The sequence below is a fragment of the Cyphellophora attinorum genome (assembly GCF_001299255.1).
Source record: "Cyphellophora attinorum strain CBS 131958 chromosome Unknown Contig10, whole genome shotgun sequence".
NCBI lineage: Eukaryota > Fungi > Ascomycota > Eurotiomycetes > Chaetothyriales > Cyphellophoraceae > Cyphellophora > Cyphellophora attinorum.
Window position 1 is genome coordinate 513,585 of NW_017253238.1, and position 23,270 is coordinate 536,854.

Sequence of the window (23,270 nt, forward strand, 5' to 3'; positions counted from 1 at the left end):
TGCCTTCGGGGCCTGATACGAGCTGTCAGGTACCTTAGAGGACCTCCTTGTTGAAGAAGACGTTACATCAGGATCGCACAGCACATGCTTGCCATGAGGCAATGGCTGGCCAAGGGACTTGGGGACTTCTGCCTTAGAGTCAGGGGCCAGGTGCCAGCTGCTCGGCCCTACTGAGTGCACCCAGCACTGTCAGAAGTGAAAGCTGGCTCAGACTGTAGTCACCACTGCTTTCGCGATCGCTTTTCGCGGTCTTGGTGTAGCGTCTTCGTAAGTGTAGGCATACTTGGAAATGCCACTTTCGTGCGACGATCACGAACGTCTGGACTCGCCAAAGGGCTGCGGCTCCGGCAGTGTGGCCGATCGACGGCGGGCGAGACGTTCTGCCGAGCATGACCAGGTTTTGATCGTATGCACTCCAGCTAGGGTTGTTTGTAGCCTTTGACTCTTAGAGGCTGAACAGCGCGTCTATTGACTAACGCCTAGGAGGCGTCTGGGCCGCGGCTGTTGCGCGCGAATGAAGCGTTAGTATGCTGCGCAATGATCGAAGAAATATGGATGCTTGCTCGATGTTGAACATTTTTGACAGGTGCCACCGACGCCCCAAGCACGTCGTATGGACAGGCGGGTGAATTCGAGGGCGGGGTGCATATTTTCTGCAGCCGTAGGAAACCACGACTCCAATTCGAGAGTGACTACTGCCCCTCGTACACCACTCTCAATTCTGCTTGTCTATGGAGCATCACCGTGCTACTGCAAGAACAGAAGTTGCGAGTCGCTCCATGGATCTTGCGCGAGAGATGACCTTTCCACGACCCTCGAGATACTTTCACAGTCAGCCTGAGACCCGCCAGTACCCTACACGTTCATCCGTGGTTCTGGGCGAGAGCCACTTCGTGCTCCATATTGTTCTCAAAGGATCATGGAGTAAGTCCCTCCGGCGAAGGTTTCTTCAACGTCTCAGACCCGGATTGTCTGAAGATGGATCCCAGCAAATCCATGTCAGCTTCCCCTTTCACACCAACCACGCGTTCGTCCAATCGTAGGCTCGCGGTGCCTAAGTATTCTCGCTTGCCGTGGTTTATTGCCTTCCCGGCCTAAAAATCACATCTTTCCAGAGCGGGCCGGACGCGTGCTCGTGCCCAATCCCTGGATAACCGACCCGACCAGGGGCTCTAATCCCTGCCATGGCGCGCTGCACTTCTGCTTCATCCGGCGCTGTAGGCTAGTAATAACGCAACACCTAGCCTGAAGCAAGCGAATGGAGAGAGGAAACACAGAGGTCCCGATGGCGAGCGCTCCAGCCCACGATCCCATGCGTGTGCTTGGACGAAGAAAACCGTTTTACAGCAAATGATTTTCGCTACCGTCAGATCTCAATCTCCCTCTCACTCCTTTCATGAACAGGCGATTACTCCATATCCCATGTGCAGGACCTTGTGCGTAAGCATTCAATCTGCCCTGGGTCGGTCGCCTCTTCCTCTTCCTGTGCACAAGTCGTCCTGCGACTCTTCATCTTTCAGCCGAGGACAATGCAACTTTAAAGCATTCTGTGACGACGTTCGAAAGAAACCCAGAGAGACTGGGAAGAGGAAATGGATTTAGGCGGCCTTGTCCGCGCAGGTACGTCTGCCAGACCTACCCGCGGCGCGCTCTGTTCATTAACATGGTACAGTGACGGCAGCATTCCAGGATGGCGGAAAGTTGGTCACCAAGATTCGCGATGATCGCGCAAGCACCGATAGGGCTCTGCCCGAGGATCCTACGCGTGACCTGCTCGACTCGCTTCAGCTAGGTCCGCTGCTAGTGAAAGGTCAATATGACCGAGACTTCAAGAGATTCGGCGAGCAGCTGGCATGCGGCGACAACCTGGCGAGGGAGCAGATGAAGGATGTGCTCATAAACCTGCAAATGGCTCTTATCATATCACTACGTGGCGTCTCGATGGGCGGCGATGAGAATCTGGACTTTGACTCGCTTCAGCAAACTTCGGACGACTGTCGAACGAACGCTGGTGTCTGTCTGGGGCAGTATTCCCAGAGACTTTCCGACCGTGCCAAGCCGACGCCATGATGCCCGAGAGTGAGCTCGAGTTGCCTAACACCAAGTACGCTTCGATTGGCTACTCGAGTAGCCGCAGTACTCGAAGCACGCGTTCACGAGAGTCCCGTACGCCGGTGGAGAGCATGCACCAACAGTACCAAGGTCAAGACGACGGCGCAACTGTGCGCCCCATTGTCAAAGAGCGTAAAAGAGCCAATAGCTCCGCATCTAATTCGAAACGAGGCTATCAGCCTAGGCGGCCTACAACGCCCTCATCGCAAGCCTCACGGGGACAAGCTATCACTACGCAGCACGCACCTACTGAGCGACGTCTTCGAGGAGTTTCTTCCCAAGAAGTGCTGACACCGCCAGACGAGGAGACCTTGAGAGTCATTCGTAATGGCTACGTCGACTCGCGACCCACTGGCAGAGCGAGCAATGCCACAAGGGCAGATTCTGGCTATGGCACGGCTTCCTACGTCGGCGGCAGCCGAAAAGGCACGTCGACTGCGTATTCCATGGCGTCCTCCAGATCTGCGGGCTCCTATAAGACGGCCCACGACCCGATGCCTAGGATGCCCATCAGAGCAGCAAAGTTCGGCGGAATTTCGTCGCAGCCGGCTTCATATGCCAGTCGTGACTCTGTTGATGAGTACGCCATGTCAACTCTCGATGACCCGACTACGTCTGAGGAGGACGATATACTCAGCCTCAGGAGACCAAGCTCACATGCTCTCGGACCCGAAGAGCATGACATGCTGTCACCAAGACTGAACGAGTTCCCAAATAGGCCAGCGTCCTCCGCAAGGTCGTATGTGGTCTCGTTGCCTGATGCTGACTTACATGAGCCGCCGTCTCCCATTTCGGTTGTCTCGGAGGGTGACGAGGAGGCAGCAGAGCTCGAGCACGAGTCACTGCTTGTTTCTCCGGAGCTACTCGCGGCGAACACGTACCATCCAGACGACCTCGAGCCGCCTGCGCACTATGCCCTCGATGATGCTACTCCGACGCTCGGTCCTGGCGAGTTTGGGCAAGCTACCATCTATGAGACGTCAAGGATTCGACCGGTAGAAAATATGCCACGAGATGTGCCAGCTCCTCGAATGCGCGTACCTCGTCAAGATTCACTGTCACGCGTCCGCAACTCTCGCTTGATCACGGGAGATGATCTTAGAGCAGGTCGCAGCACGCCACAACCACGGTCGCAAGAGGAGATGTCCGCGACTGTCCGAGCAGCTGAAGCTCGCGTAAAGCACTACAGAGCTCGACCGCAAGGCCTGCAGCACTCCGAGTCTGTGCGTGAGAACCAACCGCAGGTGATGTACGGCATCCCTGAACAAGAGCCGCGTGTGCAGCACATTGCCAATCTGCAGCAGAATGCGCCAGTTCCGCGACATCTGGCAGACATGCCCTTGCCGGCGCCGCCAGGATTCGATCAGCGGCCAGATTCTCGCAACCGCTACAGCCCAAAGCATAGGGCACCGCAGGGATACAAGGTCTTTCCCGCGCAGGCGCAGCAGCAATCTACACACAGGGGAGCGCCCGCGCCGCCTCCAGACATTGCGTTACCGGCTCCGCCTCCTGCTCGTGGGCCCAAGTGGATGGCGGAAGCAGCCGCAACGGGCCTTCGGCCATCTACATCGCCGCAGCCTCCCGCAAATGCTGCGAGTGCTGCAAAGTTACCTGTACCACGCGTGTCTGAGCCAGAACTGCGTCCAACGATATCCAATGCCCCGACCGTCGAAGACAAGGAAATTTCCGCCCTGCCAGAAGACGGCCCCGGGCCATCTGAGCGTGGTGATTCGATCGAATCACCGCCGCCAACAGCCATCTCGAAAACCTCATCCAACAGCTCGAATCCACGAATGGTCAAGATCGTGCCAATGCATATGGCGATGTTCGGAGGTGTGTACACGGCACCTACCCCCAAGGTCCCGAAAGCTGACAAGCCCGTTGCGACCTCGTCGGCGAGTACCAAAAGTACCACCGCGACTTCTGCTCCCGCTCCCATCCCTGTGCCCCCTATGCCCTTGACAATGCCATTGACGCTACCCACCGAGAAACAGCTGCAAGGCTTCTGCAAAGGAGCCCACCGCTTGTTTCTAGGTGTCGACAGCAAGACAATGCGCATCTCATCTCGTCCCATTGGAATCTCAGGTAACGTGCATTTCTGGGTGTGTCACAAATGTCACTTTCAGGGTCCCGTCAGCACTATCTCCAAAACTGAGGTTGGGAAGAAGGGCAAGACGAAGGTCAAGGAGGAGAGAATATATGACCCGAAGCCGAGATCGAGCACGATCAGAGGGCTCGACGGCGAAGTGGGCGGTGTACGGTACAAATGGGTGTTTTTGGCAAAGTGTCATGTGCCGCTGAAGGCGATGACTGAGGAGCTTGCACTGGGCGCAGGAGCGGCCGGCAAGGGTGAATGGGGCGGCTTTGGGTGTTTGTTTTGTTGTGCCGAGGGTGTTCGGCGAGGCTGGACTGATAGAGATGCGCGTGGGAAACTTGTTGTTGCCGATGGCATGAGCATCATGAGTGGTAGTACAGGGAGTGGAGATACCACTAAGAGTGGATCTGGGGTGTCGAAGGACACTCCGGTCTTCAAGGATCTAGAGGCCTTCATGGGTCATTTGGAAATGCACAGAAAGGAGGACTGCTGGCCTGGACAAGAAATGATGGGCCGGATGCGATGTGTGGTTGGAAGGCGGGCAATGGATGGTGAGGAATGGGAGATCAACTTCCTTCCTTTGAAGATGGACAAGGCTGACGAGCACTAACGAACGAAAAAAGAGCGGGACGGCGCAAAGCGATGAGAAGGGCCTCTTCTATGTTTCAATGTGGCTGGTCGGAAAAAGAGTAGACACGCATGGAGGAGCGAGGCGAAAATCTGGTTTTATTCGATACCCCCTTTTGGCATGTCCAACTATTGTCTATACCAAATTTCTTGCATCAGATCGTCTGAGCTGGAGAAGACTACAGAAGTGCTTTTGTTGAACTCATGTACATACTGCCGAGTCGTAGCACCAGAGATGCTGACAAGACCCTCGACCTTCTCCCACCTAGCCTTCATCCTGTCCCGTCCATCCTCCCCTCTGCATCGCTTCACGATCCCTTCCCTGCCTCGGCCAACTTCCTCAACTTCTCCCCCTCAACCTGACACCCCAACCACTCCTCCTTCAAGAACGCCCCTACCGAATCACTCAGATAGAAATCAATGCTCGGCTTGTTCCAGTTCAGCACACTCCACTGCAGCCTTCCCATGCCCCAGGGATTGATCTCGTCGGACTTGACCTCGCGGGCGAGTGCGGAGAGGAGTGCCTTGCCGTAGCCTTTGCCGCGGTGCGATTTGGTGATGATCAGGTCTTCGAGGTAGATGCCGGGGCCGGTCCAGGTGCTGTAGTTGGGGAAGTAGATTGCGAGGCCGGCGACGAGAGAAGGGTTTGAGGTGGGGGAGATGAGGAGGGTGCGGGCGTAGCCTTTGGTAAATGATGGGGTGTGTTGGTTGTTGGTGTCGCTGGTGGTGCTGCTGGAGTCGGATGAGGGAATGGGGAAGGACAGGGTTTTGAGCAGGATCTCCTCGGTCATTCTACATGAGGCAAGTTCCTTTTCATATTCGGCCAATTCGTGTATAAGACGCAAGATAGCTGGCACGTCGGACTCGGTGGCGTAGCGGATCGTGTGTTTGTCGGTAGTAATTGTCGCCATGATGCTGTCTGGGTAAGATTGTTTCTTATGCTTGAAGAGTTGGACGAGTCACTTGCGGGCAGACACGAGTGGGAATATGAAAGTATACACGGTGGGTCCATTATGTAAAGCAAAGGGCGTCATGAAAGCGGTATTCGCATACAGAATCAGGTAAAACTTCTACAGCCCATGAATCGATCGCACCCGTGCCCGGGCGATGACCTGAGCGTGTTCCACGAATGTAGAGCAGTCACAAAGCGTCCGACTTGCATGATGAGTAGGAAGGTGGATATAGTTCAGACCGGATGACTTCAGAGCGCAGCGGTCTGTCATCCGGCTTGCTTGAAGACATCCAGTCAACCGGCTCATCAAAAGGCGCAGTGTCAACTGGGTGTGCCTCGGTATCAGGGTTCAATCGGTCTGAGTTCAAGCACGCGAGATTCGAGTTGCATGTATCCATCATGCCCTTCCGGAGAGGTGTGACCGCTACGTGCGTTCATCAGCTCACCCTTTCTCCATACCAGTCCAACGTAAAGGGCAACGCCGGTGCATCATGACGAATGTGTTTGGTGGCGCAGATATGTCCGTAATTATGGCAAAGTACTGCAGGTCGACGGGTCGACGAACACGTTCCAGACACGAGTCCGCAATCGGGAACAGATTTGACCGAGAAGACATATGGAAAAGGTCCATCTCAACCAGGGCGAGTAATTGACAGGCCATTTCTACCATCACTCATGTTCAATAGACCACCAAAGAGGTGTCAACAGCGTTCCAAATTCCAACTTAGTAGGTATCTTCGATTTCTCGCTTGCTCGCTCACATAAGGACACAGCAGCTGTTCTGCTTCTTCGCTTGCTGGTAGAACATTTTACTCTGGGCGCTGAGTCCGTCACTCTTCTGCACGAGGCTGTCAATCTTCTCTCCGCGTTCCAGTACGCTTTCAATCGTCTTGTGAAGAACGATCTTGGTTTCGTCAAGTTCTCGCTGAACTTTCATAATGCTGTCCGCCTGGTTCGGGTCTTGGTATTTGGTGATGTACTCCTTCAGTTGTGGAAACCGCACGGATGTGACGGATGTTGAGATGTAGGACGACTGTGGATTTTGTGTCGTGAACTCGTCGATTATCTTGGAGAGGACTTGGTGCGCAACAAGAGCGGGATACTCGGCGTCGGAGATGATGATGCCTGCAACGCCAGCCGTCGATCCGTAGGCGTGGAACGTGTATGATTTCTCTTCGATGTCTTGTCGGACGCCCGGTCGAGTCCTTTCCGCCACTGTCTTCGCAAACACCGACATGAACTCGCCATAGCTGCACACAGATCAGTCACAGTACTGGACCAGCTCCTAGCTGTACGGACCTGTCTCGGGTAAAACGTGAGAAGGACGAGAGGTCTCGCTCCACCGCTAATTCAGTTGCTGGATGAGGATCATTTCGAATTATCTTCGGAGATATTAGTTTACCGTCTCATGCCTAGTAGCCATCGCACTCACTCCCATGTAGAAGATCTTCATCGTGGCGGTGTTTGAGTACGGGAAGTCGACGAATGCGTTGGGAGAGCGCGAGTGACCGAGTGAACTGATCTGGACGAAGACTTGATCGAGGAGTGAAGGGCAGTACTGTCGACGACACAATCGAAGGAGCCTGTTGCAGGAGATCACATGTACATTGTTCGCTGATATCGGTGAAGTTGCTCTTTGTCTCCAGCCGTCTTGTCGCAGGCGGTAACCGTGGCGCCTAAACGAAAGCCCAAAGACCCCTATTAGATGCCCCTCCGCTTTGTCACCAATCACGCTGTGGTCGGCTTCTTGGCAGCACTTCGCATACAAAACTTCAAGCTTTCGCCTTGCGCGTTGCCTGCACTCCCCCAAAGCTTCCCCTATGTCAAACGCGGGCGAGCATGACAACTTTCTGGTTGCTTAAAATTGCATATCCGGGAACGTGAAGGGGGATTGGATTTTGTACTCTCAAGTCGGCCACGGGACGGATTGAAGCTCGATTGGGGAAGGTGACTTGCCTGTCTGGGAATGCCACAGCCTTGTCGCCCCGCGAGATATTTTCCATGTGGGAGTCATCGATATCAACTCACTACTCCATATCTGCTTCGTTCGCATTGCAGCATGAACGGCCAATTGTAGTGCCCCTGGCTTCCAGAACGCGTTGTTCTCGATCCCACAGATGATTATGGCGCCCGTCTTCCAGTCGGAGGAGCAATGGCTCGCGGAAGTACGTGCAATGCGGGAGGCAATGGCAAATCTGCCACCCTTGGAGAGCCTTCCACATCTCAATCAACATATGTATGGCGACGACATCGACTTGACATATTCATCAAACGACGAGGAAGATATATGGGACGTCGACGGTGACAGTGATCCAGACGACACACCACCGAGTGAGGATGCTCATATCAATGGCTTTTCTACACCAGAACTTCCTGCACAATCCGGTCATTCTCGATCCTGGCTGAAACAGAAATGTCAGGACTTTTCTCGGACCAGATCTGGCATAGATGCCGCCGACCTGGAGCAGCAACTAGTGGCACTTCTTGCATCCGACAGCTCAGACGAGGAACTGCAGATGCTCCTGGCCGACATGATCGGCTATGATGACCTTGACTTCGTGATCGAACTCATTTCCCATCGGAAGGAAGCCCTCTCCGATCCACCTGCGTCGCACAAGCAGACAGATGACCTCTTTGCTGGCTTACAGACCAAGAAGGAACGGCATGCCATGCTTCGACAGCAGGACTTCGAGCACAAGCACGCCCCTCTTGCTGGCGCACAAGATCGAGCTGGCCCTCACTATCCTCACGTCTACAAGTCCGACATTGCTGCTATCGGGAACACATTGGATGTCTCTGGCCGGAGGTACGGCTTGCCACTGGGCAGTGAGCGCCAGGAACATCCAAAGTACGAAGAGTACTCGATTCCGGCTGTAAAAGTGGGCTCTGTTGCATCAGGACAACGACTGGTACCAATCAGCGAGATGGATGGTCTTTGTCAGAGGACTTTCAAGGGTTACAGCACTCTCAATCGCATGCAGAGTCTGCTATATCCCGTCGCTTACACCACCAGCGAGAACATGCTCATTTGTGCTCCAACAGGTGCAGGTAAAACCGACGCAGCAATGCTGACAATACTCAACACGATCGCTCACAACATCGTGCCAAACCCAATCGAGAGTCCTGATGCAACTGAATTCGAGCTACTCGCCCAGGACTTCAAGATCGTCTACGTTGCACCCATGAAGGCGTTGGCGGCGGAAGTCACGGAGAAGCTAGGAAAGCGACTGGCATGGCTTGGTGTCCAGGTCAGGGAATATACCGGCGACATGCAGTTGACGAGGGATGAGATACGAGCGTCGCAGATCTTGGTAGTAACGCCGGAAAAGTGGGACATTGCTACACGGACTGGCTCAGGCGATACTGAGCTGGTGCAGAAAGTTCGCCTGTTGATCATCGATGAGGTCCACATGCTCCATGACGAGCGTGGTGCCGTTCTTGAGTCGTTGGTCGCTCGCACCGAACGCCAGGTGGAAAGCACGCAGTCCCTCATTCGTCTCGTTGGCCTCTCTGCAACATTGCCCAACTACATCGATGTGGCAGACTTCCTTAAGGTCAATCGGATGGCTGGCTTGTTCTACTTCGATGCGTCCTTTCGACCAGTGCCCCTCGAGCAGCACTTCATTGGTGTGAAGGGCAAACCCGGCAGCAAAGCCTCGCGAGACAACCTTGACGCCGTCACCTTTGAGAAGGTGAAGTCCTTGCTCAAGCAGGACAAGCAGGTCATGGTCTTTGTGCATTCGCGCAAGGATACCGTCAACGCCGCCAAATCTTTGTACACCATGGCGATCGACGACGGCTGCACAGACCTCTTCGTGCCGGATCCTGGTGACCCAGTATATGTGCAAGCCCTTGCCGACCTGAAGCAAACTCGGGCACGAGAGCTTCGCGATATCGTTCCCCAGGGTTTCGGCTGTCACAATGCTGGTATGCCGCGAAGTGACCGCAACTTTGTGGAGCGCATTTTCGCTCAAGGTGCCATCAGGGTTCTGTGCTGTACAGCTACACTTGCTTGGGGTGTCAACTTGCCCGCTGCGGCTGTCATCATCAAAGGCACGCAGCTCTACTCGGCAGAAGTCGCAAGATTCGTGGATCTTGGCATCTTAGATGTGTTGCAGATCTTTGGTCGTGCAGGTCGACCACAATTTCAGGATACTGGTATCGGCTTTATCTGCACAACTCAAGACAAGCTCCAGCACTATCTGTCGGCTGTAACTCAACAGCAGCCAATTGAGTCAAAGTTTTCCAAGCGCCTGGTTGACAACCTGAATGCTGAAATCGCGCTGGGCACCGTCACGAACGTCGCCGAAGGAATCGCGTGGCTGGGATACTCTTACCTTTTCGTTCGCATGCGACGGAATCCTCAAGCTTATGGCATAGAATGGGACGAGTTCCAGGACGATCCTCAGCTTGGCCAGCGACGACGTAAGCTCATCATCGACGCAGCTCGCACTTTGCATCGTAGCCAGATGATCATCTTCAATGAGACGACAGACGAACTCAAGCCAAAGGATGTTGGCCGAATCGCCAGCCATAAGTATATTATGCAAGACAGCGTCGAGATCTTCAACACCATGATGCGGCCGCAGGCCAGCGAGGCTGACATCCTGAAGATGCTCAGCATGAGTGGAGAGTTTGACCAAATACAATCTCGTGATACTGAAGCGCAGGAGCTGCAACGACTCCGTAGCGAAGCCACCGTGTGCGAGGTCGAGGACAAGAAGAGTGCGCAGTCAAGTAATCCTGCCGCAACCGCTGATACCAATGCCAACGTCAAAGTCAAAGTCAAGGGCAAAGACAATGCCGCGGATCAGGAGACAAAGACAATTCAGAATCACGCAAAGACGAACATCCTGCTCCAGGCATACATCTCCCGCGCTCGCATCGAAGACTTCACACTGGTGTCCGACTCCAACTACATTGCTCAAAACGCTGGCAGAATCTGTCGGGCCTTATTTGAGATCGCATTGAAGCGAGGTTGGGGTCACCAATGCTTAGTCCTTTTGTCGATGTGCAAAGCCATCGAGAAGCGGATCTGGCCGTTCCAACATCCCTTGTACCAGTTCGACCTGCCTCAGCCTGTCATGAAGAACCTCGATGAGAAAATCCCTACGTCCAACATTGACAGCTTGAGAGAGATGGAACCCGCTGAGATTGGTGCGCTGGTGCACAATCAAAAGATGGGTGGCACTATCACCAAGATACTGAGGAACTTCCCCACGGTCTCTGTCGAAGCTGAGATCGCGCCCTTGAACCGCGACGTTCTTCGCCTAAAGCTTTTCCTCTATCCGGAGTTCTCCTGGAACGACAGACACCATGGTAAGATGGAGTCTTATTGGGTCTGGGTCGAGAACTCCGAATCGTCAGAGATATATCACCACGAACGATTCATGCTCGAGCGCAAGAAACTACACCACGATCATGAGCTCGAGTTTACGATTCCACTCGCAGATCCATTGCCGTCACAGATCTACGTGAGGGTGGTCTCGGATCGCTGGCTGGGTGCTGAGACCGTCCATCCGGTCTCCTTCCAGCACCTGATACGACCAGACACGGAAAGCGTGTTCACAGATCTGTTGAACCTGCAGCCACTTCCAGTCACGGCTCTCAAGAACCCGCCGTTGGAAGAGGTCTACAGTCAGAAATTTTCGTACTTTAACGCGATGCAGACCCAGATCTTTCACACTCTGTACCACACGTCGAACAACGTCTTTCTTGGTTCTCCGACTGGCTCCGGAAAGACTCTGGCTGCTGAGTTGGCCATGTGGCAAGCATTCCGAGACCATCCTGGCAGCAAAGTCGTGTACATTGCGCCGATGAAAGCACTGGTCCGCGAGCGGCTTAATGACTGGGGTAAGCGTCTTGCACGTCCTCTGGGCCTCCGTTTGGTGGAACTCACCGGCGACAATACTCCCGATACACGAGCCATCAACGATGCGGATATCATTGTCACCACTCCAGAGAAATGGGATGGCATTTCTCGATCTTGGCAAAACCGGTCCTACGTTCGAAAGGTCTCTTTGGTCATCATCGACGAGATCCATCTACTTGGCGGCGATCGAGGTCCAATTCTAGAGATCATTGTCTCCCGCATGAACTACATCGCTACGCAGGCTGAGGCTGGCACAATCAGGCTACTCGGCATGTCTACGGCAGCTGCTAATGCGGTGGATCTTGCCAACTGGCTAGGAGTCAAGCCTGGCAATAACCAAGCTTGTTCAACTTCCGCCATAGCGTGCGACCTGTGCCCTTAGAGACTTTCATTGATGGCTTCGATGAGCGAGGGTTTTGTCGTCTCATGCAGACCATGAATAGACCAACGTACATGGCCATCAAGACACACAGCCCAACAAAACCTGTCATCGTGTTTGTCGCATCCCGAAAGCAGACACGCTTGACGGCCAAGGAACTTGTGAATCTCTGTGGCATGGAAGACAACCCGCGTCGATTCTCGCACTTCGACAGTGAGGAGGATCTCGAGCTGACGCTATCTACCGTCAAAGATGATTCCTTCCGCGAAGCGCTCAGCTTCGGAATTGGTCTTCACCATGCCGGTCTCGTCGAGTCGGATCGATCGCTCGCTGAACAGCTGTTCGCGACAAACAAGATTCAGATTCTGGTGGCAACTGCAACGCTAGCCTGGGGTGTCAATCTGCCCGCACACCTGGTGGTTGTGAAAGGCACGCAATTCTTCGATGCCAAGACAGAAGGCTACAAAGATATGGACCTGACAGACGTCTTGCAGATGCTTGGTCGCGCAGGTCGTCCACAGTTCGACACTTCAGGTGTGGCGAGAATCTTCACTCAGGATGCCAAGAAGTCATTCTACAAGCACTTCCTGCATACTGGATTCCCTGTCGAATCAACCTTACACAAGACGCTGGACAACCATTTGGGTGCCGAGATCTCTGCTGGGACCATCACTACCAAGCAGGACGCGCTGGACTACCTGACCTGGACATTCTTCTTCCGCCGTCTCCACAAGAACCCGAGCTACTATGGCCTCGAGCTTTCGGCAGAAGAGCACAAAGAAAATCCGTTGGCTGCGCGACAACTAGCGGCCGACTATGTTGTGTCGCTCGTCGATAAGTCGGTCGCAGACTTGACCGATTCCTCCTGCATTGAGTCCGAGCCCAACGGCAATGTCGACCCTACACCATTTGGCAAGATCATGAGTTACTACTATCTCTCGCATTCATCAATTCGGAACTTCATCGCAAAAGCCCGAGCTACACCAGTCGGCAAAGCTGACATTGGCGCCGTACTCTCCTGGGCAGCTCAAGCTACGGAATACGATGAGATCCCGGTGCGACACAATGAGGACATCACAAATGCCTCCATCGCGCCGAATATGCCCTACAATGCTCTTGAGCTCATGAAAGACATGCCGATGTGGGACCCACATCTGAAAGCATTCCTGCTCATCCAGTGCCACATTCTGCGTATTGACTCGCACAACTCAGAGTACATCACAGATCAGAATACCGTGCTCGATCAAGTTGTGCGTATCATTCAGGCTGGCATTGACACCATGGTCGAGATTGATAATGGTCGACTAGACGCAGTACGCTCCTACATTGCGCTGCTACAAAGCATCAAGAGCGCTCGCTGGCCTAGCGACTATCCTCTAAGCATTTTGCCTGGCGTCAACGACAAGTGGGACGAGACCCTCAACGGAAAGGTCCCAAGAGATCTGAATGCACTCGTGCACACCATGCATAACACTGGTCGCAATAACAACTCACTCGACAAGATCATGGACGCCTTGTCAGTCAACACATCCCACCGACGAGGCGAGTTCGTTCGTGCCGCAAGATATCTGCCAGACCTCGACCCCAAAGCCGAAGCACATTCGAAGGAAGCCGATGGGAGTCCGGAGATCACCCTCACAGTCACACGCAAGAACCCACTCGTCAACGCGAACGAGGCCAAGATCTACGCGCCACGTTTCCCCAAGTCGCAGACGGAGGCTACTTCGCCATTGTCACCGCTCCAGGAGAGAAAAGCAACGAGATCAGCGTGCTGAAGCGGCTAAGCTGGAATGTCGGCAAAGGAACGCCCAATGGCCCGACATCGAATCCGAGAAGGGCTGGTCAAGGCCAACAGCTGACCACGAACGTCAAGCTACGACTCGAGCCCGCGACATTCGACCGCGAAGTCGATGTCGTCGTGATCAGCGACTGCTACCCCGGCATGGAGTGGCGTGTTGAGCGGGTTGCTGTGCCGAGGACAGAGCCTCCCAAGAAGGAAAACGTCGACACAGTGGAGGTGTCGATTGATGAGGGTCTAGTTAGGAAAGCAAAGCAGAAGAAAGAAGCTGAGGAAGCTGCGAAGAAGAAAGAGTAGCTGTAGGTGGACAAGTAGTGCCTTAACCTCGACCCGAGCCTTTTTCTTCTCAACCATTGCCTCTACTCTGAAGAGCTGTAGACTCATGATCGCACTTCCCGGAGCCATGCAGGTCGCCGCTTCCTGCGCCCCTCTCGGCGTGCCTTCCTACATCACTCATGTTGCACCTTCCTCCGTCCAGTCGTACCTGCCTATCTGCGTCCCTCTGGACGTGCCTTCCTCTGGGCCTCCGGTCGTGCCTTCCTCCGGGCCGTCAGTCGTACTTGCCTCTGTCACTCAAGTCGCACCTTCCTCCGTCCACTCGTGCCTGCCTATCTACGTCTCTCTAATCGTGCCTTCCTGTGAGCCTTTGGTCGTGCCTTCCTCTGAGCCTCGGATCGTGCCTCCCTATCTACATGTCCATGGTCGCGCCTTCCACAGTCTTCCACAATCGCAAACTTCCATGACCACCAGAATCACTGGGTCCCGCCGATGCTGCAGACTTGTGCCTTGTCATGTGATACTAAGGTCTTTGCTTGTGCCTTCCTTCGTTTAATGGACCGCGCCGCGTGAGTACAGGTCGTGTCTGCTGAGCAGGATTGTTTATTGCACATGGCAGGACCAAAAGAGCGGCGGCCACAGGCAGGCGACCTAGAACACGGGGAAGAGTGGCTGATGAGATGAGCCAGGACTGATAGGGTTTATGACCAGCACCTCGATAATGGAGGCTTTCCCTTAGTGATATCAATAGTGATGGGCTGTCCTACTAACAATGCAATGCTATTTTAGGGTGTACTACGCTTCCGTCGCTTTCGTGATGCGTATTCCACTTTTTGAAATGATGCCGCAACGACCTGCTCCTGCCGCCGACTCCTGTATCCCATCACTCGTGATGGTCCACTCTCTTCACAGCTGCAACCTATAAGTCGCAACCTCAAACGGTCTCAACTCGATCTCGATCGTCGTATAGTTCTTTGTGTCGAACTTGACCTTCTCCAAGTCATCCTCGAGCACATTGGTCTTGAACACCTTCTTCACTGGCAAAGTTGTGCGGATTATGCCCCTACTCTTACCGCCAAGACTTTCGTAAATGCGCAAGATGACACTGCGGCCGTCGCGTTTGGTCAGCTCGCCACGAGACACGTCCTCGTCGTCCTCACCACGCTTGACCGCGTCAAGGACAAGAGATTTGCTGCCCGACAGGGACACTGCTCTGAAGATGTCCGCGTCGAAGCTTGCGTAGGCGTCACTCGTAATAGAGACGAGTTTCATCGGGTTGTTGAAGTTGTGGGCGGCACGAATCGTCTCAGGTCCGAGGTTGCCAATATGAGGCATAATCGCCCACTCAATGTGGTGAGACCCCATGTCAGCGTGTGCGTCAGGTGCCTTGGGCGCACGTAGCAGTGAAAGGCGCATCAGGTTTCCGCATGTCGCGAAACCATACTTGGAGTCGTTCAAGATGGAAACGCCGTAATTGGACTCCGACAGGTCGGCGAACTTGTGGCAGCACACCTCGAACTTGGCCATGTCCCAGCTATGATTGGTTAGCAGAGTTGGAGGACAAGACAGGAATGAAGCTTACCTTGTGTTGTAGTGCGTCGGTCGCCGGACGATTCCGTACTGACACTCGTAACTCGCTTCTGTGTTAACCACATCGACAGGGAATTCAACCTTCAAGAATTTCATCGTCTCATGCCACTCCACCTCAGCCTCCACGCGGACGTAGCTGGGCACATCATCGCTATCGGTTGCGTCGAGGCTGATGATAGTTTTGACCCAGCTCTTATCGCTGACTTGTGTCTTTGTAACAACACTGGCGCGGTACGGGCCCGCTTGGAAGATCTCGGATGCGTCAGAGGTAAGCTCCTTGCGTGAGTCAAGATGGAACACTTCAACGTCCCAGGCTTGCCAGTACAGGGGCTTGTCGTCGAAGATGACCAGCTGATTGCCTTTGCCACCTGTGGCAATCACCTCTCGATCCGCACGCACATCGAACAGAGATGTGATACAACCTTTCTCAACTTCGACACGGAAGTGTCTGTTTGAGAGGACGAACACGCCCTTGCTCTTCTGCTCGACCGTAGCCTCGGACTTCAATATCGAGGCCGCGTGTGTCTTTGCCAGTCCTGGTCCACCGTGAACGAGGGCGTAATGACTCTGTTCACTATCTGCCTGTGCTTGTGGTACCTTGACCAGCTCTGTCCGGCTCCAGCCAGAGTGTTGACGGCAGCGATCTCAGCCTTTGGCTTGAGATTCTCGGACAATTGCAGCACAGAGAGCGCCTCCTGTATCAGCTTGCGGCCAACACTATGGTTGTGGGCATACAGCTTGTCCGAATCATCGTAGCACATCTCGATCGAACTTCCAGGCAAACAATCGTGGAACTGGCAGAGGAGTATGTTCTCCCACAAATCGTCGATGTCCTTCTTGGGGTACTTGTAGCTCTTGTTTTGTAACGTCGCAAGTGTGGCCAAATATTCGATGTCGCGCATCATGATCTCTTGCTTGCGGTTGTTCTTCTTGTTGTTGGCTTGAGTGGTGTACGTGCCTCGGTGCAGTTCGAAATAGAGCTCGCCATACCACGTCACGAGCTCCAGACCCTTGGAAATCTTGTGCTCGAGCTGATTAAAGAAATCTTCCACAGAGTTGCCCATCTTGACTCGAGGCAGAGACCCCGTTGTGTCGCTCAGGCCTCGACAACGACGAAGTCTCTCCAACATCTCCCAGGTCGGGCCGCCTCCACCGTCGCCTTTGCCAAAGACGAGGAGCGACGTATTGTCCTGGTCCATGCTCTTGTGCTGGCTGACACTGCGAGCAACATCTCCGTACCAGGCATCGGCTGTATAAGTCTCACTGGGTGCCATGTGACAGATGACTTGACTCTTGTCGAGACTGACCCAATTGAATGTAGTATGAGGGAAGTTGTTGATGTTGTTCCAGCTGAGCTTCTGTGTGAAGAATCTCTGCATATCAGCTAATCGACAGATCTGTGGCAGTTGCGCCGAGTAGCCGAAAGTGTCTGGCAGCCAAAAAGTTCGACATCTCTCACCAAAGTTGCTCTCAAAGAAGCGTTGGCCATAGAGGAACTGCCGGACTAGTGACTCGCCACTGGGCATGTTTGTATCGTGCTCGACCCAACTGCCTCCGATGGGTTGGAAGCTACCTTTCTTCACCTTGCCTTTGACCCGATCGAACACAGAAGGATAGTACTGCTTGAGCCATTTGTACTGTTGCGCTTGACTGACAGCAAAGCGATGTTCCGGGTAGCGGTCCATCAGGTCACACTGATTTGACCAACTGCGAGCTACCTTGCGCTTGGTCTCGTCCCATGGCCACAGCCAGCAAGTATCGATGTGACAATGTCCAACAGCATAGACGATGCTCTCCAGGTCAGAGTCGTAGACCTTGGAAGAGTCCACGTTCTTACCCAGGTACTCCTGGGCGATCTTGCGACCTTGAAGAATGGACTCGTTGGAGCCATTTCCGGCGATGAATGCATCGATGATGCGGTTACAAACGTCGAGAGCCTTGTGCTTCTCCCAACTCTGGTCAGACATCTCGCGTGCAGCGTCGCTGATGATCCAGAAATCATATCTCAGACCTCGGGCGGCGAGGTTGACATCGACGATCCGTGCCTCTTGAAGTTGGAAGTACACGTTCGGGTCTGGAGGCTGAATGCTGTCCCCATTGCTACCGTTGCCAAAGATCTTGTTGCAAGCAACTTCGATGTAGATAATATGCTCTTTGCCGTCTCTGAATTCTTTCGGTATGACCCAGTCGTTCCGCTCTCCGCCACCTGTCAAGCCTTGTAACGGATGGCCCTTCTCGTTCCAGATCATGGCTTCGCTCTGTGAGTCCCATCGGAACTCGACTTGCTCAGCATCTTTCATGGAAGCTGGCACAGTCAACGTGACCTCGAACCAATGTGTAGACCATGATGGCCCGAAGGATTCGCCTCTCTTCGTAGGCTTGAATTTGTGAGAGGTGGCATCCTTGAAGGTGGGACGAGTCAGGCCGGGTGCGGACCAAACAGCGAGGCCGACGTGCTTGCTGTCGTCGACAGAATCGTTGTAGAATTTTGCTGTGAGGCTTTGATTGTAGTACTGGCCACCGCTGCTAGTGAATTGGCCTAGGCGGTCTGTGTAGATGCCTTTGATCTTCTGACCGACGGGCTTGGGTGCCAATTGAGGATAAGACGAAGACATGGTCGGCACCAGCCGGGAGTCCGATCCTCCGCCCATGTTGATGCTGCGCTGAGTCTTGTTGTACTACGACCAAGTGTGATGGAGGAATCCAATACAGTGTACAAGCCTGCGGGCAATGCAACAAACTCCATGACTGAATGACCTACAAGTTGGAGTTACAGAGCAGCTGCAGCTCATGCGGGGTGTCAGGTGGCGTTGCGGCGCGTGGCAGGAGCGTGTGCCAGAGTTTGGAGTGGCGATTGGGGCAGGTCATCGGGGAAGGTGCCCTGGAGAATGCCTATATCAGCGCCGGACGACAAGATTTATGCTGGGGCAATATCGCAAACCGGATGACAAGTTCGCTGTGGAAGGTTCGATACGTCAGACGGGGTCCTTCCTTCTCAAGCGATATTCTGTTCGGTGCTATCTACTATTCATGCTGCATGTACTTCAGCTATTCTACTCCCACCATTTCCTCGGGTCTTCCCTTGCATGCACGCCTTTTGTGATCTCTGTAGGTCCAACCAACTTGATCTTATTCTTGAGCTTCTCTCGTCTCTTTTCAGACGCAGTCCTTGTGAGCTTGTGCTTTGCACCCTCAAAGAAGCCCATCTTCTCACCATCATCTGTCTTGTTCGAGTCTTTGCTAGAGCGCTTGTCTCTCCTACGCTTCTTCTTGTCATCTTTCTCCCATGATGCTTCGCCATAAAGCTGATAAGATGTTGGCTGAATGGCGAGATTCTTCCGTGGTGGCGTCCAGTCGCTTGTGCGGGCGGTGTTTGCAGTATTTGCCGTGGCCGAGGACTCCACGCTCTTGCGCACTGACATCGCTCGCATAATTACACCTGTAGCCCGTGTCGACATGCTCGAGATTGTACTCGACCGTTTCGGCTTATGTTGAGGTGTAACATTCATGCCCGGGTATTTCTCCGACGCGTACGACATGATCCTATGCTTCTCATCCTCAGTAAATCGCTGCGATGTGAGCATCTCCTGATCCGGTCCAGGCTCGATTGAGGGCTGATAATGAACAAACTTGTCTGTGGAGGAGACTATCGAGCTATTCTTCCGTGCTTGGACTTGCAGAAATTCCTGAAAGCTGTTATTGTCCCCAGCAGACTGCGCACGCTGTGCGATTTCTGGCGGCGAGATACTGCGGCTGGCTCGACTTAAGTCCAGTGGAGGCGGAATCATGTCGTTGGTGACCACGTGGCTGATGGTCCCTGACATTGGTCCGGGTAGATGACTGTCACTGGTATCGAATGCCACAGGATGCATGTTGGGCGATTCTTTTGGCGTCGGAGGAGCAAGCGCTGCGAGAGCAAGATGTCGGTGATAGCTCTCCGTGTCCTCCGACGACAAGGGAGAGACGATGTCACCTCGCTTTTGAGACAAATTGCGAGTGAATTCGCTGAAGCTCGGCGCGTTCTTGCTGTCTGCAGGCGATACAGGCGGAGACCTCTGCGGATGGACTTCTGGCGAGACCGCAATTTGCTGTGGCGGGTCTGGGGAATAGTTCGTTGTTCTTTCAAGTGCGAAAGGCAATGCTGGCACCTCAGTAATGTTAGGCGACATGGGCGGCGTTACGTCTTGGTAGATGCTGGGCGATGGGAGTATGCTTGGAGAACGCGTCCGTGGGTAGATCGAGCTATCAACGGCAAGGTGGTCGGCCAGAGGTGGTGGAGATTCGGCGCCGCTGGACTTCCTGATGACTAGTGGGAGCGGAGGAGGGGATGCTCCGCCACTGTAGCGTGCAGCCATCAGTGGAGCGAGGGTGTCTCTATAAGCCTGCGCCCTTTGTGGGCTAGACAGGGCTGCTTCTTCCGCATCATGGCCGTTGTAAAGTGAAATTATGTTTGAGATCGTAGTCGACACGCTGTACACGCTCGAGGCTCTGCGGTCGATCTCGGGCGGCTCAAGCGGGAGTGGCTTGTCCAGATCTGAAGGCGTGGTGCGAATAGAGCTGTTGTACGACGGCGCATGGAGGCTCAGGCTCGAGCTCGATGGACCTAGCTCCAGACCAAGCTGCTGCAATTTCAGCAGGGACGACGAAGGTGGTGGCGAGACGGGAGGTCTCCGTGGAGATTTTGGGGGCGACAGAAGGCCACTGCTATCTTGTCTCACATCGAGATACACCTCCTGCGCAACAATGTCTGTAGCCATGGTGGCATTGATGCTCGGGAGGCCTTCAGCGTATTCAGAAGGTGTCGATCTAAAAATGCATCAGAACGCCCAGCTAATTCTCAACAAAGGCACGCAAGTTGTGCCTCTTCCGTTTTCGGCCTCCTACGCGTCGCTCCAGGCAGCTTCTTCTTTGTCCGCCATGGCACTCCCTGCTCTTGAATATGACTGCTCACATAGCTCGATGCCGAGTCTACAGGCTTGCTGCTTTCGCAAGGTCCTCTTTGGTCAACTCGTCGTCGGATTTGCGATACTCGCCCAGCCGGCCAATCCGCCGCAGTCGACCGATCATGTCTTCGTCACCAAAATGCGAGTTGTGCTCGAAAGTAGGTTCTTGGGCGTAAGCATAGCGTGAAGCATCGACGAGAATCCTGGCGGTCATCCCAAAGACTCGGTATCTTTCCAAGGACTCCAGGTGATCTGCTGCTTGCTTTTGCCCTTCGGTCTTCTTGGGCTTAGCAACAATTTGATTGGTGACCGGGACAAAGAAATTGTGCATACGCCAGCGGCTCTGGTGCCAGTCTGTCCACATGCCTTTGTACCACTGCTTCGGCCTGCCTGGGAGATTGTCTTGGCTCGGAAGATCTTCACTGTACAGAAAATTCTTGAAGGGAGCCGAGAAGACTGCCGCAACTTCTCGAGCATCCAAGACTGGTAGAAGTTTGTCTGCCACACTAGCATCGAGACCAGATTCCGGATCGTGAGAATGGACAAAGGCGACGCACGGACGCACCACTAGCTCAGTCTTTGCCAAATTCGTCGGCATCTCGCACAGATGCTCAATGCGAAACGGTGCCGGAAGTTCTGTTCCGAGGGGTGCCAGGCCTATCTCCTCGGCGGCTTCTCGTCGTGCTGTGTGAAAGGCCTCTTCGCCCTCCTCTGCCTTTCCTCCTGGTAAAGCTGCTTGCCCTGAGTAAGACGAAAGTGTGGCAGCTCTCATGGTTATGACTACTCGCAGATCACCTTTGGGGTCTGCGAAGAGGAGGATCAGTACTGCCGCCTTCCTTGATAGTGGCATCGAAGCCCATGCTGTCGGTGGCCCTTTGTATTCTCGTAGCCTCTGTACCGCCCTCTGTGAGCTTGTCAGCAATTCATACTTTGCCACGCATGTATCTCTGCCTACCCTGGACTCTTCGGATAATGGCGCCATGGCCGGTCCGGCAGCTTGCGCGTTGCGATAATCGGCGAAGCTGCTACCGCGTCGGACCGAGCGATGTAGGTGCTGGCGACAGCGAGCAACCTGCACACGGCGAAGCATATATGTACAGTCTACTAAGCTCGAATACAATAGAGCGAGTGAGACAAGCGAGGTTGATGATTGACTTTGTAGGCGCCGAGGCAAAGTTCATGTCACCGGCAATAGGCACGGGTCTTGGCAAAGCCCGAGATCTGTCCTTGCTGCCAAATAGATGGAGCTACTTCTATCAAAACCTCTCTCCGCCCTGGATTCGGCCGACCGACTGAAGAGCTGCCTGTCTGACCTTGCCCACCAACAGTAGGCCTCCTTACTACAGCCGCAGACGCTGGCTTGCACTCTGATATATGTTCTGGCTTGCTTGGGAGCATTGCCACCGGCTCAAGGTCCATAGAATCCGGTATTGGACGTAAGAAGCCGGTTTTGAGTCCTCAAGGGGATCGGAGACAACCATTGTAGTCAAGGCCTTGCGGCTAGTATGTGAGTCTAGTCAGAACAATTGTAGGGGAGAGGTTCAGTCTCCTGCGTCGGCATTCTGCCTTCGTTGGAGTCTCAAACTTACAAGACCTCCAGCTGGCAGCAGAAGTCAGCTGTGTTGCCGGCTCACGTTCTCGGGAATGACACCTTGATGGATCATTCCGATGGCCTGATGTCCTGGTTGTACGCGTCCAGTATCGTCCGTGCTTCGGGTTGTCGAAAGTGAACGCTACCCGAGCGCTGCGCAGCCCGAACCGCGCAGTAGTATTCGTAGAATCGTTGCATTTCGCTTGTTAGGTTTTCAGTCGTCATGTCCCTTCCTTGAGTTGAAAGATATCTTCTGCCGCTTGCTCGGCCGATCTGACTCCTCATCATGCTGCGCCGCAGCCTTCTTCTTCTTCTTGTCTGCCGTCTTGTCCGCTGCAAAGCTCCCGGTCGGTGTGCCAGCGTGTGCAGGCGTGCTCACTGCACTACTAGGTGTGTCCGAGTCCCGCATGTATGATACAGAACTCTTAGAGAACACCCTGTCGCTATCGCTGACCGCCGCCTTGCGTCGCTTGCGCCAACGCCGCCTCCTGCAGCACTGCCAGAAATCGTCCCGCCGGCTGAGTTGGCAGACGAGGTGACAGCGGAGGCTTTGATGTAATTGTCGAAGCCCTTGACGATGTTGCCTGCCGCAGACGTTTCTTCGAGGTATGCGGTCTCTTGTCGATAGATCGTTTCTTCGATAGCAGCCATGTTTCGGTCGATCAGGCGCTTCTTCTGTAGTGTGTCGCGCAAGTCGCGTCGTAGTTTCTCGTAGTAGGGCAGTCCAGGTCGGTCGCCATTGGCGGCCGGCTTCGATGCTGAGCCTGGAGGCACGTTTTCTGCCATCACTCGCACTGGCGCAATGCGCGCGGACTGTAGCCGTCCAGTCGATGGAGTTTGAGATGTTGAGGACTGCGATTAGTTGTCCAAGCTGAGCCGGGCTCCGCGTAGGCGACTTGAGGTGAAACTCTGGCCACGTGACTGGACAATGGTGGGGTCCGTGACAGCGCTCCTCGAGTGCAACTACATCCAGGTGTCCTTCATAGAGTATACTCAGTCTTGCCTCCATTTCACCTGCATAACGCTGGACGTGCT

At 54.1% G+C, this 23,270-nt stretch overlaps 8 protein-coding genes across 8 annotated transcripts; 2 read left to right on the top strand and 6 right to left on the bottom strand.

The window, feature by feature from the left end:
* Positions 1-1,592: 1,592 nt before the first annotated feature.
* Positions 1,593-4,817, top strand: AB675_8032 (uncharacterized protein; the record flags this gene model as incomplete). The annotated part of the gene is made up of 3 exons (XM_018148447.1): positions 1,593-1,620; positions 1,673-2,011; positions 2,059-4,817. 3 exons carry the CDS (start codon positions 1,593-1,595, stop codon positions 4,815-4,817), a joined length of 3,126 nt encoding a protein of 1,041 aa, XP_018001042.1.
* A 325-nt stretch (positions 4,818-5,142) lies between these two features.
* Positions 5,143-5,745, bottom strand: AB675_8033 (putative acetyltransferase NATA1-like protein; the record flags this gene model as incomplete). Its single annotated transcript, XM_018148448.1, has 1 exon — positions 5,143-5,745. One exon carries the CDS (start codon positions 5,743-5,745, stop codon positions 5,143-5,145), a length of 603 nt encoding a protein of 200 aa, XP_018001092.1.
* A 798-nt stretch (positions 5,746-6,543) lies between these two features.
* AB675_8034 (Synaptobrevin-like protein) lies at positions 6,544-7,239 on the bottom strand (the record flags this gene model as incomplete). Its single annotated transcript, XM_018148449.1, has 3 exons — positions 6,544-7,036; positions 7,086-7,168; positions 7,219-7,239. The coding sequence occupies 3 exons, from the start codon at positions 7,237-7,239 to the stop codon at positions 6,544-6,546; spliced, it is 597 nt and encodes a 198-aa protein (XP_018001138.1).
* Positions 7,240-7,909: 670 nt separating this feature from the next.
* Positions 7,910-14,132, top strand: AB675_8035 (putative helicase mug81; the record flags this gene model as incomplete). Its single annotated transcript, XM_018148450.1, has 3 exons — positions 7,910-12,021; positions 12,102-13,769; positions 13,823-14,132. 3 exons carry the CDS (start codon positions 7,910-7,912, stop codon positions 14,130-14,132), a joined length of 6,090 nt encoding a protein of 2,029 aa, XP_018001190.1.
* An 885-nt stretch (positions 14,133-15,017) lies between these two features.
* AB675_8036 (Alpha-mannosidase) lies at positions 15,018-18,352 on the bottom strand (the record flags this gene model as incomplete). Its single annotated transcript, XM_018148451.1, has 3 exons — positions 15,018-15,645; positions 15,694-16,266; positions 16,299-18,352. 3 exons carry the CDS (start codon positions 18,350-18,352, stop codon positions 15,018-15,020), a joined length of 3,255 nt encoding a protein of 1,084 aa, XP_018001233.1.
* A 402-nt stretch (positions 18,353-18,754) lies between these two features.
* Positions 18,755-20,458, bottom strand: AB675_8037 (uncharacterized protein; the record flags this gene model as incomplete). Its single annotated transcript, XM_018148452.1, has 1 exon — positions 18,755-20,458. One exon carries the CDS (start codon positions 20,456-20,458, stop codon positions 18,755-18,757), a length of 1,704 nt encoding a protein of 567 aa, XP_018001283.1.
* A 211-nt stretch (positions 20,459-20,669) lies between these two features.
* On the bottom strand, positions 20,670-21,626 carry AB675_8038 (Peroxisomal coenzyme A diphosphatase 1, peroxisomal; the record flags this gene model as incomplete). The annotated part of the gene is made up of 2 exons (XM_018148453.1): positions 20,670-21,548; positions 21,600-21,626. 2 exons carry the CDS (start codon positions 21,624-21,626, stop codon positions 20,670-20,672), a joined length of 906 nt encoding a protein of 301 aa, XP_018001330.1.
* Positions 21,627-22,449: 823 nt separating this feature from the next.
* AB675_8039 (Chromatin modification-related protein EAF6) lies at positions 22,450-23,021 on the bottom strand (the record flags this gene model as incomplete). The annotated part of the gene is made up of 2 exons (XM_018148454.1): positions 22,450-22,618; positions 22,690-23,021. The coding sequence occupies 2 exons, from the start codon at positions 23,019-23,021 to the stop codon at positions 22,450-22,452; spliced, it is 501 nt and encodes a 166-aa protein (XP_018000993.1).
* Positions 23,022-23,270: the final 249 nt, after the last annotated feature.